Consider the following 14,301-nt stretch of genomic DNA (forward strand, 5'->3'; position numbering starts at 1 on the left):
AATACCTAAACAACCCTATCTCAGAAAAAGAAATTCAACAAGCCATCATTGAACTCCCTAAGAAAAACCTCCAGGGCCTGATGGATTTGTAAGTGAATTCTACCAAACATTTAAGGAACAATTGGTTCCAATTCTATGTAAACTCTTCAGAAAAATAGGTAAAGATGGAACTCTGCCTAACTCTTTCTATGATACCAATATGATGCTGATACCTAGACCAGGAAGAGTTAAAACAGAGAAAGAAAATTATAGACCTATCTCCCTAATGAATATAGATGCAAAAATATTAAATAAAATCTTAGCAAAATGATTACAACAAGTTATCACTGGGATAATACATTATGATCAAGTAAGATTTATCCTAGGAATGTAGGGTTGGTTCAATAGTAGGATAACTGTTAGTATACTCAATTATATCCATAACAAACCTATCAGAAATTATATGATCATATCAATAGATGCTGAAAAAGCTTTTGATAAAAATACAGCATCCATTCCTACTAAAAACACTAGAGAGTGTGGGAATAAATAGACTGTTCCTTAGAATAATTAGCAGTATCTATTTGAAACCTTCAACAAGCATTATATTCAATGGGGAGAGGCTACAGGCATTCCAAATAAGATCAGGGGTGAAAAAGGGTGCCCATTATCATCACTACTATTCAATATTGTATTTGTCTGCGCTTCTCAGGTCATGATTTCCATCATTTTCTTACAAATTTGAAGGACCTGTTGGTGCTGGGCATAAAAGATCTTATGGATCTGGTTGTTGAGATTTTTAGTAAGACCAACACAAAAGAGGCAGAGCAAGTAGTCATTGATAGTTTTGACAACAACATGGGCTTCAATCATGGTCTGCCACTTTTTGACCATAGAGCTCATCTTGTCCCAGGTAAGATCCATTTCATGGAAATTTGTCAAACAATTTTTACCCTGAACATCTTCAGTAATTAACTTGAACTTGCGAAAAGCAACCTCATCATTCTGCAAATCAGCAAGGCTCACTTCAAAAATTCGACCCTTGAGACCATCAGTGGCAATTTTTGTTCCTTGAGTTCTTGTAACCAGTGTCTTGCCAATATTCCAAATGTTGAACATGGCTGGTGCTTTTACATCATACCAATCCTTCTTTGAAAATGGATCAACCACTTTCTTTTTGGCTCCTTTTTTACCACCTTTGGTCAGCCGCTTATTCTTGCCCACTGCCATGATCCCACTCTGAAAGCCAAAAGATAAGGTCCTTTTTAAAAAAAGAGTTTTAACAGTTTATTTATGCTCTGATGAGGTATATAAGGTCCTTTTTTAATTAATTTTTTTTATTTTTGCAAGACAATAGGGTCAAGTGACTTACCCAAACTCACAAGGCTAGGTAAATTATAAAGTGTCTGAGAAAGGATTGGAACTCAAATCCTCCTCACTCCAGGGCTAGTGTTCTATCCACTTGGCCACCTAGGCTACCACTATTATACTGTCCTTGAAGTAATTCCTGCTCTGTCAGTGATACAGAAGAATCTATATTATAATGTATGGTAAATCTTTAGAACCTTGCAGCTGGATCCAGTCATATAGGACTCATGAGGTTCTTTTGTCTGATGTGAGGTAACATGGTATGTGCATTATGTATATCTAGTAGTTGGTGAGAGTAGTTTTATAATACTAGTGGAGAGGTCTTGCTAACTCTTCTATCTGGCCCCACCCTTACTATGAACAACACCATTGTTTTCTCAAGTTCTTCTATGGACCCCACCTTCTTTCTCATTTTTTCCCTTGACTTTCTTTCTGGTCTTTCCTTTGCCCCTGATCCTGGGGAAATCTTTCTTTAAACCCATCAGGGAAAGGTCTGAGGTAACACTTCCCTCTATTTTTCAATCTTTTCTTTCATGCCCAACTCTTCGTGACTCCATTTCTTTTTTTAATGACAAATATAACAGGTGGTTTTCTGTATCCTTCTCCAGCCCATATTACAAATGAGGAAACTGAGTCAAATAAGGTCAAGTGGTTTGCCTAACATCAAAAGGTAATAAGTTTCTGAGGTCATATTTGTACTCATATCTTCATGATTGTAGACCCTCTTCTGTACTATCTAGGTGCCCCAGTGGTGTCTCATATGTCACCTCCAATTCATCCTAGCAATCATCATATCACTAATTCTGTTTATCCAGGATTGAATCTAATTATACCAATTTTCTTTCTACGTTCCCTAAGTTGTAAAGTATGAATCAATAAATACCATGTTTAGAGTTCTGATCACCATGCACAAAAGCATCCTGGGGAATATATATATATATATATATTAGTTTAAAATCTTTGTTTTCCTTGTAATTTTTCTTATACTTCATTTCCTCCATTGCTTTTCAGTAATGAAACTTAAAAGATGAAGCAATGTACTAGTGACTCTTTCTCAAAGAAACAGAAATAGAATACAGATAGAAAACAGAGCAAAATCTTTAAAGGGGCACAAATAGATAGAGGCATATACACAGTGAGCATGTATGTCCAATGAATACTCATAAAGGGCACATACATAAGGAATATGTACAGTCAGTTGAGGGGGGAGAGATAGAGAGAGAGAGAACAAGTTACTTTCACTCTTTGGCTTTGTCATTCAAAAAATAGATTAGAAAAATAATTAAAAGAAATAATAAAATCAAGGAATAATAAAATAATATATATGAAGTACTTTACAACAAAAAAGCACTAAATCAATCTAAGCAATTTGTGGGGGTGGACCCCATGGATGCTATTCTTCTTGTTCTATGTTGGAAACAAAATGTTAAAAGGAAAGTTGCTACAAATAATAATAACCTATTAAGTTAGGACAGGAGAGATCAGACATGTCATCAGATACAGGAGATTTTAGTGAAAAGAAATCATATTTCTGTAGATGAGAAGACTCACACTACTCCCACTGAAGTCTCAAAGAGAGAATGAAGATATTTTCATTTACAGATTTCCCAAATCCAAACAGAGGGATAACTGTTTCAGAATTGATGTATTGGCATAGTTGGTAAATCCTTCTTACTTTTCCTTTCTGTGACCCAAAAGCAAAGCAAATAGAGCAGAAAATCTCACCCTTCCAGGGCCTTTGAGCTTCTATGATAACCTTCAGCAGTTACACCCCTACAAGTCACACACACCACTGGCAAGGGTGGGTTTAGTCACAAATACCATCAAAACAATTATCTCCATAGAAATTTCCTCCTCCTGACACTGTTTTGACTAACAGTATTAGAGTCAAAGCCTTGGGGGTTTCCCCAAGGAGAGTGTGTTTGCATCTTCTTCACCTGAGGAGCCTCAAGAGGTGGAAGAGACATGAAAGATTCCTCTACTTGATGATCTGAGAGATAAACCTGTCTCTGGAACTAGGGGTGCTGGGGCTGAAATGTTGTGTTTTTTTTGCTTTATATTGTCGACCACTTGTAAACTGCTCTTCTCAGTACTTTCTCTTTGACAGTTCACCTTGATGCTGGATAATCTGTAGTCTTGGTGCCTAGGTTTAAAGTGTGACTGTTTCATGTATTAGCTAAACGATCATGGTCAATTCATTTATCCTCTCTGAATCTCAATCTGAATAAAGAGATTAATAATATGATGAGGTTATTAAATTTTTTATTGACATTAATAATGAGAGGTAGCTAGTTGGCACAGGAAGTAGAGCACTGGGTTTAAAGTTAGAAAGACTAGAGTTCAAATCTAAATTCAAAGACTTACTTGCTGTGAAACCCCAGTCAATTCACTTAATTTATCTGTCTCAAATTCCTCAACTTTAAAATTGAATTCTTCATAGTACCTAACTCGTGGGGTCATTGAGAGGTTCAACTGATGTCATATTGATAAAGTATTTAGCATAGACTTGTTTGTCCATTTTTTCAGAAGACCATGACATCAGGGAAGAAATGACATGATACACTTGTGAACTGGATTTGAGGGAGGGGATGCTGTGCTACATCACAGCCTCACTTTTCTCCTCCAGAGTCTTCTGAGTCCAGTGGTCAGATATGAATAAGGATGACTGGAACTAAGCAATCAGGTTTAAGTGACTTGTCCAAGGTCACACAGCTAGTAAGTGTCTGATTTGATCTCAAGTCCTCCTGACTTCAGGGCATAAGCTCTTCCTACTGCACCATCTAGCTGTCCCCCTACTTAGCATAGCACCTGGAATACTGTAGATAGTTAATAAATGTGTTTCCTTCTTTCCTTCATCAACCTCCTACAACATGAATCAAAAGACTTGGTACAATTCACTACTACAGGTAATTAAACCACTTTCCCAGTTTAGTGCCAGGCTTACAGTCTTTTTCTTCTCTAACTCTTCTTTCATGCTTGAGAACTTCAATGTATATATTGGGGTCTCATCAAACATGCTCAGCTACTGAGTTATCAGTCTCTCAAGTTTTCATGACCTACTTCTTTCTAACTCAGATGATTCTGTCTTGGATAGCATTATTTTCATAATTTAATGGAAAATTATTTTTTAAATTTTGAAAATGAGTTATTATGAAATTAATATTAATCATCAATTCAAGTCTCTCCTCTCTAATCCATACTCTGCCCAAAATAATCCTAAATCTGATCATTCAGTCACTCTTCATTAGCACACCTTGGAAACTTCCTGAAATCTTTCCTTCATCTACTAAAGTATGTTTCTTTCATATAATTTCCCTTTTTTAAAGCCTTCCTCTTCTAGGATTACTTCTGACCACATCATTTCTCCAACTCAATTAAATTCAAGGATATCATAAACTCCCTTTATACCTCCAGAATCCAATAAAGTCCTTTATTTATCAGTTCAAGCTCGTGATTAAAACTGTTCTGAGCAAATGAGCTGGGTCCTAGAATGAAATATAATTATTTCTGATATGATTAAAAATAATTTCTTTGTATTTGTACACCCAGCACTAGTAGAGTGTCATAAATGTACTTAAGATTTCTTAATTGTTGGATATGCAATTTTTTTTGATCCTTAGAAATATCTAATGTCATCCTTTCCTCATATTCATTTTATATACTAATAAAGATTATGATAGTATTATATATTATTCAATAATATTATAAATGTTATTGATTCAGTTACATAGATTCCATATTTTTCAGTTTGTGCTCTAAATTTTTTTTTAGGTTTTTTTTCCAAGGCAAATGGGGTTAAGTGACTTGTCCAAGGCCACACAGCTAGGTAATTATTAAGTGCCTCAGGCTGGATTTGAAGTCAGGTACTACTGACTCCAGGGCTGGTGCTTTATCCACTGCACCACCTAGCTGCCCCCTGTGCTCTAAATTTTTAATATTGCTCTTGCATTAACATTTCACAGTCTCTCCTTCCTCCACTTCCCTCCCACTTTAAGCACCACTTTTAGTTTGATGAAAGCATAGGATTTCTGCCTCATTCAGTAAGAGTTTGAATGCTCCTACATTAAAAAAATCTAGATAACATTAGCAAGAATAGAGAACAGAATCTTTAGATTATTCTCATTATTCAGTATTCTTAGACTCATGAAGTTCTTTATTCCATTGAGGAATCTTGGGGCATCTACAGTATATGCATAGATATTAATTATAGATAAGACAGTAGTGCGATGTTGGTAGAGATCTTAAGAGATCATCTAGTTTGACACTTCCAACTTAAAGGTTAAAAGCCTGAAGAACCAAGAGGTTAAGTCATATGAGTAAATTATTCATAAACACAATTGATCCACCTGCATTGGAAAAATAATTTCACTGGAAAGGACCAATAATTCAAAAGGGGTAAAATCCAGGAAGGGGGGGGGTACAACAAAACTTGTGACCTTCAGTTATGTAGAGAATATGGTTCATAAACTAGGTAAACTTGAAATCTTAATTTAAAAATATGTAAATTACATCTTGGCATGGATGAAATCAAGAAAAATATGACATGTTGTAGGAGGAGGATGAAGGAAAGAAGGGAACAAACATTTATTTACTATCTACAGTATTCCAGTTGCTATGCTAAGTAGGGGTACAGCTAGATGGTGCAGTAGGAAGAGCTTCTGCACTGAAGTCAAGAGGACCTGAGATCAAATCACAAATGGTTGTGGAAGTCTATACTTAAAATGAATAGTCATATGCCATATGTAGAATTATTTGATAAAAATGTATACTCAATGTATAGAAATTCAAGAACTGGAATTACATAGCGCAGAATATGAGGACCAATGGATAATGGATTGATTTTGTGGTGTGATTTTTTAGGCAGATTATCCAGGCCATGGGAAGAAATGGGAAATGAATAAAGAAAACATCAGAATATTTGACAATATATATTTGAGATTTAAAGCTTCAAGAATTAAGATAGGTATTTTTTGAAGGTTTTTTTGTTGTATATAGAAAAGCTGAAAGTCTGCTACTTGTTCTGATGATAATTTTACTCTTTGAGCATAAATTGTGGAGAGCAATAGCTGTTTTGGATTCTGGCTGAGAAGAAACAGAACATTAACCAAACAAAAATATAAGAATTCTGGACAAGAATTTCTTTTAGACTTTGAAGTAGAGTATCATAGGTGGTACATTAGTCAATCAATTCATGTCAGTCACTTAACATGTATGTATTCAGCATTTCTTATGTCCCAGACTATGAACTAAATTCTCAGAATATATAGAAGGACAAAAATCCATGTTTCTTCTACTGTAGCCTGGTAAGTTTCTTGATATGGGGGCAACAAAAAATATATCAAAGATAGTTGCACTTGGAGGCAAGTAACAACTTTCATTATTAGGATACCTAATGGGTGGCTACTCCAAATTTAATATAGTTTTGAGTCTATATTGCTTAGTCTAATATTTGAGAGAGTGGTAAACCTAACAGAAGGCAGAGGACTTAAATATTCCAAAGGAAAGGCGTTTAAAAGATTGGTATCATAAGAAAATAACAAGAAGAGATTTCCCTAATAAATTTTGTTAACCTTCCCACAAAATATGTAGCACTAGTGCAAAAAATGGATACAAATAGAAAACACTTTTGGAGAGGAAAATATACAGCCATCAGGAGCATCTGATAGCACCTCAGTCATGAAAAGGAGCATGTAGAGGACCATGTGCAGTTAGAGCACATCTTTGTCAGAATAATGTATGCCTCTATTGCTTAAAACACTATGCTGCTGCCCAATAATGTCAATGCACTTTTGCTTCTTGGCTGGTTCCCTTTTGGAGTTTCAAGTTTCTCCTTGAAAGCTCCTGGATGCACATACAGTATCACACAGTGCTCAGTTGTGGTCTTTGTCTGAGCTTTGTGCCACCAGATATATCCTGCTAGACCCTTCTCACCCCGTATTGCTCTGCCTGACATGACACAGTTGGATACCTGACCTCAAACTTTTGACTGCTAATATCTGGAGGGTCAAGCAGGCCTTGTGGTTTACCTGCAGGCTTTTTTTTTAGGTTTTTTTCAAGGCAAATGGGATTAAGTGGTTTGCCCAAGGCCACACAGCTAGTGTCTGAGACCAGATTTGAACCCAGGTACTCCTGACTCCAAGGCCAGTGCTTTATCCACTATGCTACCTAGCTGCCCCTACCTGCAGGCTTCTTAAAAAGCTCTTTTGGAAAAAAGAAGGGGAAAAAAGCCTCCGTTATACCTTCTGTCAGAAGTTGGGATACTATTGAAGCTTCTCCTCAACTTCACAGAATTTTCTGTGTCATTGGTGCCATGCTTTTTCAGAATAAAAAGAAGTATTTTCCCATTCAATTTTCTGATTTTTGCTTCTTTGGATTCCTTTTAACAAGTTAATGCCTTGATTTTCTCTGTCAGAGACATCACCTTGATTAATAATGATCATTTCACATGCCTTCCAATTTTCAATCTCTGAGGGCTAGACTACAAGCAAGATAATAATTGGTAGCTTAAAGTCTGCAAATGTTTTGGGGATTGTAGGTTTGTCCAGTTTTTAAAATATAATCATTTCCCTTGGTTCCATATAGTTGACTGGATGCACAAAGATCATATTGACTATTTTAGATAAAAAATACATAAAGGGAAAGATAGATGTCATATATTTTGCATTTGTACTTGAATATGCATAGTACAACTAGTGGGGGGGCATAGAGTGATGAATTCACAAAATGTCTGAAGCTGTTTTTGTCCTACCATAGAGCAACCTCTTGCACAGAGAAAAGATATAGCAATGGCATCATCAGAAGTTACTGGACACTATTACTATTCAATATAATTTTAGAAATGTAAACTCTAGCAATAAGAAAAGAAAAATAAATTGAAGCAATAAGAAAGTTTTCACTCTTTGCAAGTGATTTGATGGTATACTTAGAGAACCTGAGAAATTCACCTAAAAAATTCCTTTGAAACAATTAACAAATTCAGCAAAGTAGCAGAATGTAAAATAAACCCACATAAATTATCAGCATTCCTATATATGAACAGCAAAGCCCAATAGCAAGAGACACAAAGAGAAATTCCATTTAAAGTAACTTTAGACAGCATTAGATACTTGGGAATCTACTCCCAAGACAAACCCAGAAACTCATGAACACAATTATAAAGCACTTCTCACCCAAATAAAGTCAGATCTAAATGACTGGAAAAATTTCAATTGCTTATGTTAGGTCAAACTAATATATTAAAAATAATTCTACCCAAATTATATTACTTATTCAGTGCCATACCAATCAAACTACCAAATAATTATTTTACCAAGCTTGAAAAAATTGTAACAAAAATCATCTGGAGCAACAGAAGATCAAGAATAGCAAAAGAACTAATGAAAAAAATGTAAAGGACTAGATCTATCAGATCTAAAACTATACTATAAAATGGTAGTCATCAAAACTGCCTGGTACTGGTTAAGAACTGGAGTAATGGATTAGTGGATAGGTTCAAAAGAAATAGCAGGAAATGCCCACAGTATGCTATTATTTGACAAACCTGAAGACATTAGCTTCTGGGATTAAAAAATTCACTGTTTGGCAAAAATTGTTGGGAAAACTGGAAAATAGCATGGCAAAAATTAGTCATAGTCTCATATCTGATATCCTATATCAAAATAAAGTCAAAATGTGGGTACAGGATTTAGACATAAAAAGTGACACCATATATAAATTAATAGACCAAGAAATTATCTCTCAGTTCTGTGGAAAGGGGACAAATTTATGACCAAACAAGAAATAGAGTACATTTTAAACTGCAAAATGAATGATTTTGTCTATTAAATTAAAAATTTGCCACAATGTTGCCACAATTACTAGGAAAGCAGAAAGTTTTCTTCACAACCAGGAATTCTGATAAAGGTCTCATTTCTAAAATAGATAAGAAAACTACATCAGATGTATACAGTTGCAAGTCATTCCCCAATTGATAAATGGTCAAAGGTTATGAAGACATTTTTTAAATGAAGAAATTAAAGCTATATATAATTATATGAAAAAATGCTCAAAATCATTCTTGATTAGAGAAATTCAAATTTAAAAATCTCTGTGTATCAACTCACAGCTATCAGCTTGACTAGGATGACAAGGGAAAATGATCAATGTTGGAAAGGTTGAGAGAGGATTGGGACATTAATTGGTATTGGAGTTGTGAACTGATTCAACTATTCTGGAGAGCAATATGGAACTATGCCCAAAGAGAAATAAAACTTTTCATACCCTTTGAATCCAGCATTTCCAATTCTAGGTCTGTATCCTGAAGAAATAAAGAAAATGGGAAAAGTCCCTCATGTTCCAGAATATTCATAGCAGTTCTTTTTGTAATGGCAAAGAATTAGAAATTAAAGGAATGCCCATCAGGGGAATAGTTAAACAAGTTATGGTACATGAATATTATGGAGTACTATAGTTCTATAAGAAATCATAAATGATCAAACTCTAGAGAAGCATGGGATGAATTACACAATCTGATGCTGAGTGAAAGGAGCAGAACCAATGTACACATTCACAACATTGTGAGATGATCAACCCTGATGGATGCAGCTGTGCTCAGCAGTTCAGAGAGCTAGGACAATCCTATTATACCAGCTATGGTCAATGTTATCCCCATCCAGAGGAAGAAAAACCAAAACTAACCAAAACGAACCAAAACAAAAAAAACCCCTTCAGAATCTGAAGAACTTTTTAAAACTTTTTAAAAAATCTATCATGTATTTCTTTTCCTTAATTCTTAGTCATAGCAAAAATGACTACTCTGTAAACATGTTTAACACAAATGAGTATGTATAATAACCTGATTGTTTGCTGCTGAAAGAAGGGGGTGGTGGGAAAGGAGAGAGGAAGGAAATTTTGTAACTTAAAAATATGCATAGGCATATGGATGAATGTTGGAAAACTTCTATAACATGTATTTTGAAAAATAAAATATCAATTAAAAAAGAAAGCACTGGAAGTCCTAAAGTGTCAAGCTCATGAGTTGCTTTTCTATGCCAGTACCCTAGTTATGGATACTCCTTACATAGAAGTCCTTATAACATCTTCTCTGATTATATATGATTCTTCATTTGTGATATCTGGTATGGCTATACTTTACAGATATGATTTTTTTTTTATTTGTGGATGACTATGGCCCAGGTTTATGGAGGACATGATCTTTGCTACATTTATTATTATTCATTATTAATTTAATGTAGTGGGAAAAGTAAATACATCAAAGCAGACTCATTAGCTCCTATTTTGAATGCCTTTATCCTTGGGTAGTTAATTTGAGGACCATATAAGTGAGAAGGAGATGTTCCAGGTTTTATCATATTTACATATGATAATTTAATGAGAGATCTTTGAAGTCTCTTCCAAGTACAAAATCCTATGCTTCTTTAGAATTTATATACTTGACAGGTTCACATAGATATTATTGCATGGTTCTCATCACTGCAAATTATAAAGATCTTACCACCCTGATTATTTTGTCACAGGTGCTTGGAAGTTATGAGATGACTTTGATAACTATGCATAGATTAGCTAAATATTCAAGAATTCTCCATTTGCTTGAAACCTCGACAATGATCTAGGAAACAAGACTGGGCATGGTCTATGTGGAGTGAAGGGGGAAAGAGAAGAACATATAAGCAGCAAAGAAAGATTTCCTTTATTTTGTTTTGTTATTGATAATAGTAGAGAGTTGTTTAAGTTTTATTCTGCCTGTTTTCTCTGGAAAAGAGAATAATCTATGTATAGGAAAGGACAGAAAAGATTTATTGGCAAATATCTTGATGTTGGGAAAGATTGAAAGCAAAAGGAAAAGGGATGGGAGAGAGTGAAATGGACGAATAATGTCAAGAAAGTAATGAATATGAGTTTGTACAGACTTTGGTTTATAGAAGAGTGCCATACTGGAGTGCTATGGTAGATGGAGTCATGAAGAGTCTGATAAGACTGATATGACTGAACTACAACAAAGGAAAGGACAGAATAAAAAGGGCTAAGAGAAGATGATATCCATTGTATATATACATATATATGTATAAACATATGCACATATACACATATCCATTTATACATGTGTGTACATCTTTATCCATCCAACTATATGTAGATATATATTAATAGTGTAGACTTCAATGGTGAAGTGGATAGAGGGCAAGGTCAAATCAAGAAGACAAATTTAAAACATTTAGTAGTTTTGTGATCCCAGATAAGACATTTAACCCTGTTTGCCAGAGTTCCTCAACTGTAAAATGAGCAGGCAAAGAATATAGCAAATCATTCTAGTATCTTTACCACAAAAACATTCAAAATGAAGTCATGAATAGTCAGACAAGACTGAACACACAATATCAACTTTATTATATGATATACTATAACCTAACCTATGTAGCATGGGCACACATTTACTATATAGAGTGATCAAAGGATAGAATATGCAAAGTAATTCCAAAATCTGAAATGTTATAGAAATATTTTATCATCATCATCATTATTATTATTATTATTATTATTATTATTATTATTATTATTCTATCACCTGAGAATCATGTGGGAAACTACATGTGGGATTGGGGAACTAGAGGAAAATAATGTGTAAGCCTTGAAAGGGAGTTTGGAGTCAGATTGTGAAGGACTTTAAAAGTTAAAGAGAAAAGTCTGCATTATTTACTAGAACTAATATAACTTCTCAACAAAGAGAGTGACATAGTTAGAACTCCCTCCCCCACCCCCGATATTTCTTTTTTTTAGGGTTTTTTTTTCCCAAGCGGTGGGGTTAAGTGGCTTGCCCAAGGCCACACAGCTAGGTAATTATTAAGTGTCTGAGGCTGGATTTGAACTCAGGTACTCAGGACTCCAGGGCTGTTGCTCTATCCACTGCACCACCTAGCTGCCCCTGATATTTCTTTTTTTTTTTTTGTATTTTTGTATTATTTTTTTTTGAAAGGCAATGGGGTTAAGTGGCTTGCCCAAGGCCATATGGCTAGGTTATTATTAAGTGTCTGAGACTGGATTTGAACCCAGGAACTCCTGACTCCAGGGCCGGTGCTTTATCCACTGCGCCATCTAGCCGCCCTCCGATATTTCTTTATATACAATGTCTATCCCTATTTGTTTACCTAGATGGAAGAAAGATAATATAATTGATAGTGTTTTGGGAATGGAATCAAGAAAATCCCTGTTCAAAATTAGACTCAATCACTTGCTAGATGTGTGAACATGGGAAGGAAGGTCACTTAACTTTTTTCTGCTTTAGTTCCTTCCCCTTCTGTAAAAAAAAAAATGTATTTATTTATTTTTCCAACTCCATACAAAGATAGTTTTCAACATTAATTTTTTTGGTAAGATTTATAGTTTTACTTTGTCCCTCCCTCCCTTCCCTTCCCTCTCCCCTTGACTGTGAGTAATCTGTGTAGTTTATACATGTAAAATTATATTAAATATATTTCCATATTAGTCATGTCTTGAAAGAAGAGTCAGAACAAAGGGAGAAAAAAAGCCAAGTGAAGGGAACTAACATAAATTATAAATCAAATTTTAAAAGTGGAAAATAATATGATTTAGTCTGCATTTAGACTTCACAGTTCTTTCTCTGGATGTGGATGGTATTTTCCATCACAAATTCTTTTTTTTTATTTTTAAAGATTGTTTTTGAGTTTTACAATTTTTCTCCCAATCTTACTTCCCTCCCCCCACCCCACCCACATGGAAAACAATCTGTGAGTCTTTATTTTGTTTCCATGTTGTACACCATCACAAATTCTTTAGAATTGTCTTTGATTGTTGAACTGCTGAGGAGAGTTGTCTCTCTCTAAGTTGATCATCACACTGCTATTAATGTGTACAATACTCTTAGATTCTATTCATTTCATTCAGCAGCATCACTTGCAAGTCTCTCCGGTCTTTTCTGAAGTCTGATTGCTCATGATTTCTTACATAACAAACAGTACTCCATCACCTCCATATACCACAGTTAATTCACTCATTCCCCAATTTATGGACATCCCTACAAATTCCAGCTCTTTACTACTTCTAAAAGCTGCTATGAATACTATATATATATATATATATATATATATATATATATATATATATATATATGTATATATACATATATATATATGTACATATATATGTCTTTCCCATTCTCCTTTTTATGATCTCTTTGGGATACTAACCCAGTAATGCTATTGTAGATCAAAGGATATGCATGGTTTGATTGCCCTCTAGTAGTTCCAAATTGCTCTCCAGAATGGTTGAGTCAGTTGACAAATCCATTAACAATGTATTAGTGTCTCAGCTTTCCCATATCCCCTCCAAAACTGATCATTTTCCTATTTTTTGTCATACTGACCAAGTACACTCACAGAGTTCTTTAAGGAGAAAGTGAGGTAAAGAGAGATTGTAACAGAAAAGAAAAGGGAAGAAGAAGAGATTAGGTGTTCCTAGTCAGATGGAGGCCCTGGCGTGCTGATATAAACTGCTGGGAGGCAGCCCAAGTGTTCCTACCTTTCCCAACAGCTCATGGTGACTCAGTTCCCCAGTGCTGACAGGTGTTCCTGCACAAACAGTTTAGAATTAGCCCCAGGTATTCCCACTTCCCCTAATGAGGAAATGGGCAGCTAACTTCCCTTCGCTGAGAGAGCCTCTGACATTTCCAGTCTGGCTGCCCAGTGACTGGTAAAGAAGAAGTTCTCCTAAATCCCTTCTATGACACCAATATGGTGCTAATATCTGAACCACAGAGTCAAAACTGAGAAAGAAAATTATAGAATAATTTCTCCTAATGAATATGGATGCAAAAATTTTAAATACAATATTAGCAAATCGATTGTGACCACTTATCACTAGGATGATACACTATGATTAAGTAGGATTTATACCAGGAATGTAGGGTTGGTTGATTATTAGGAAAACTATCAACATAAT

At 34.9% G+C, this 14,301-nt stretch overlaps 1 protein-coding gene across 1 annotated transcript; it reads right to left on the reverse strand.

The window, feature by feature from the left end:
• Positions 1–588: 588 nt before the first annotated feature.
• Positions 589–2,235, reverse strand: LOC141523439 (small ribosomal subunit protein eS1-like). The gene has a single exon (XM_074236618.1). It carries the CDS (start codon positions 1,207–1,209, stop codon positions 688–690), a length of 522 nt encoding a protein of 173 aa, XP_074092719.1. The 5' UTR covers positions 1,210–2,235; the 3' UTR covers positions 589–687.
• Between the last annotated feature and the right edge of the window lie 12,066 nt (positions 2,236–14,301).

The sequence above is a fragment of the Macrotis lagotis genome, chromosome 5 (assembly GCF_037893015.1).
Source record: "Macrotis lagotis isolate mMagLag1 chromosome 5, bilby.v1.9.chrom.fasta, whole genome shotgun sequence".
In the NCBI taxonomy this organism is placed as follows: domain Eukaryota; kingdom Metazoa; phylum Chordata; class Mammalia; order Peramelemorphia; family Peramelidae; genus Macrotis; species Macrotis lagotis.

What these genes read in the sequence shown, in the direction of transcription:
- LOC141523439 (XM_074236618.1), bottom strand. Translation starts at nt 1,209, where the DNA reads ATGGCAGTGGGCAAGAATAAGCGGCTGACCAAAGGTGGTAAAAAAGGA.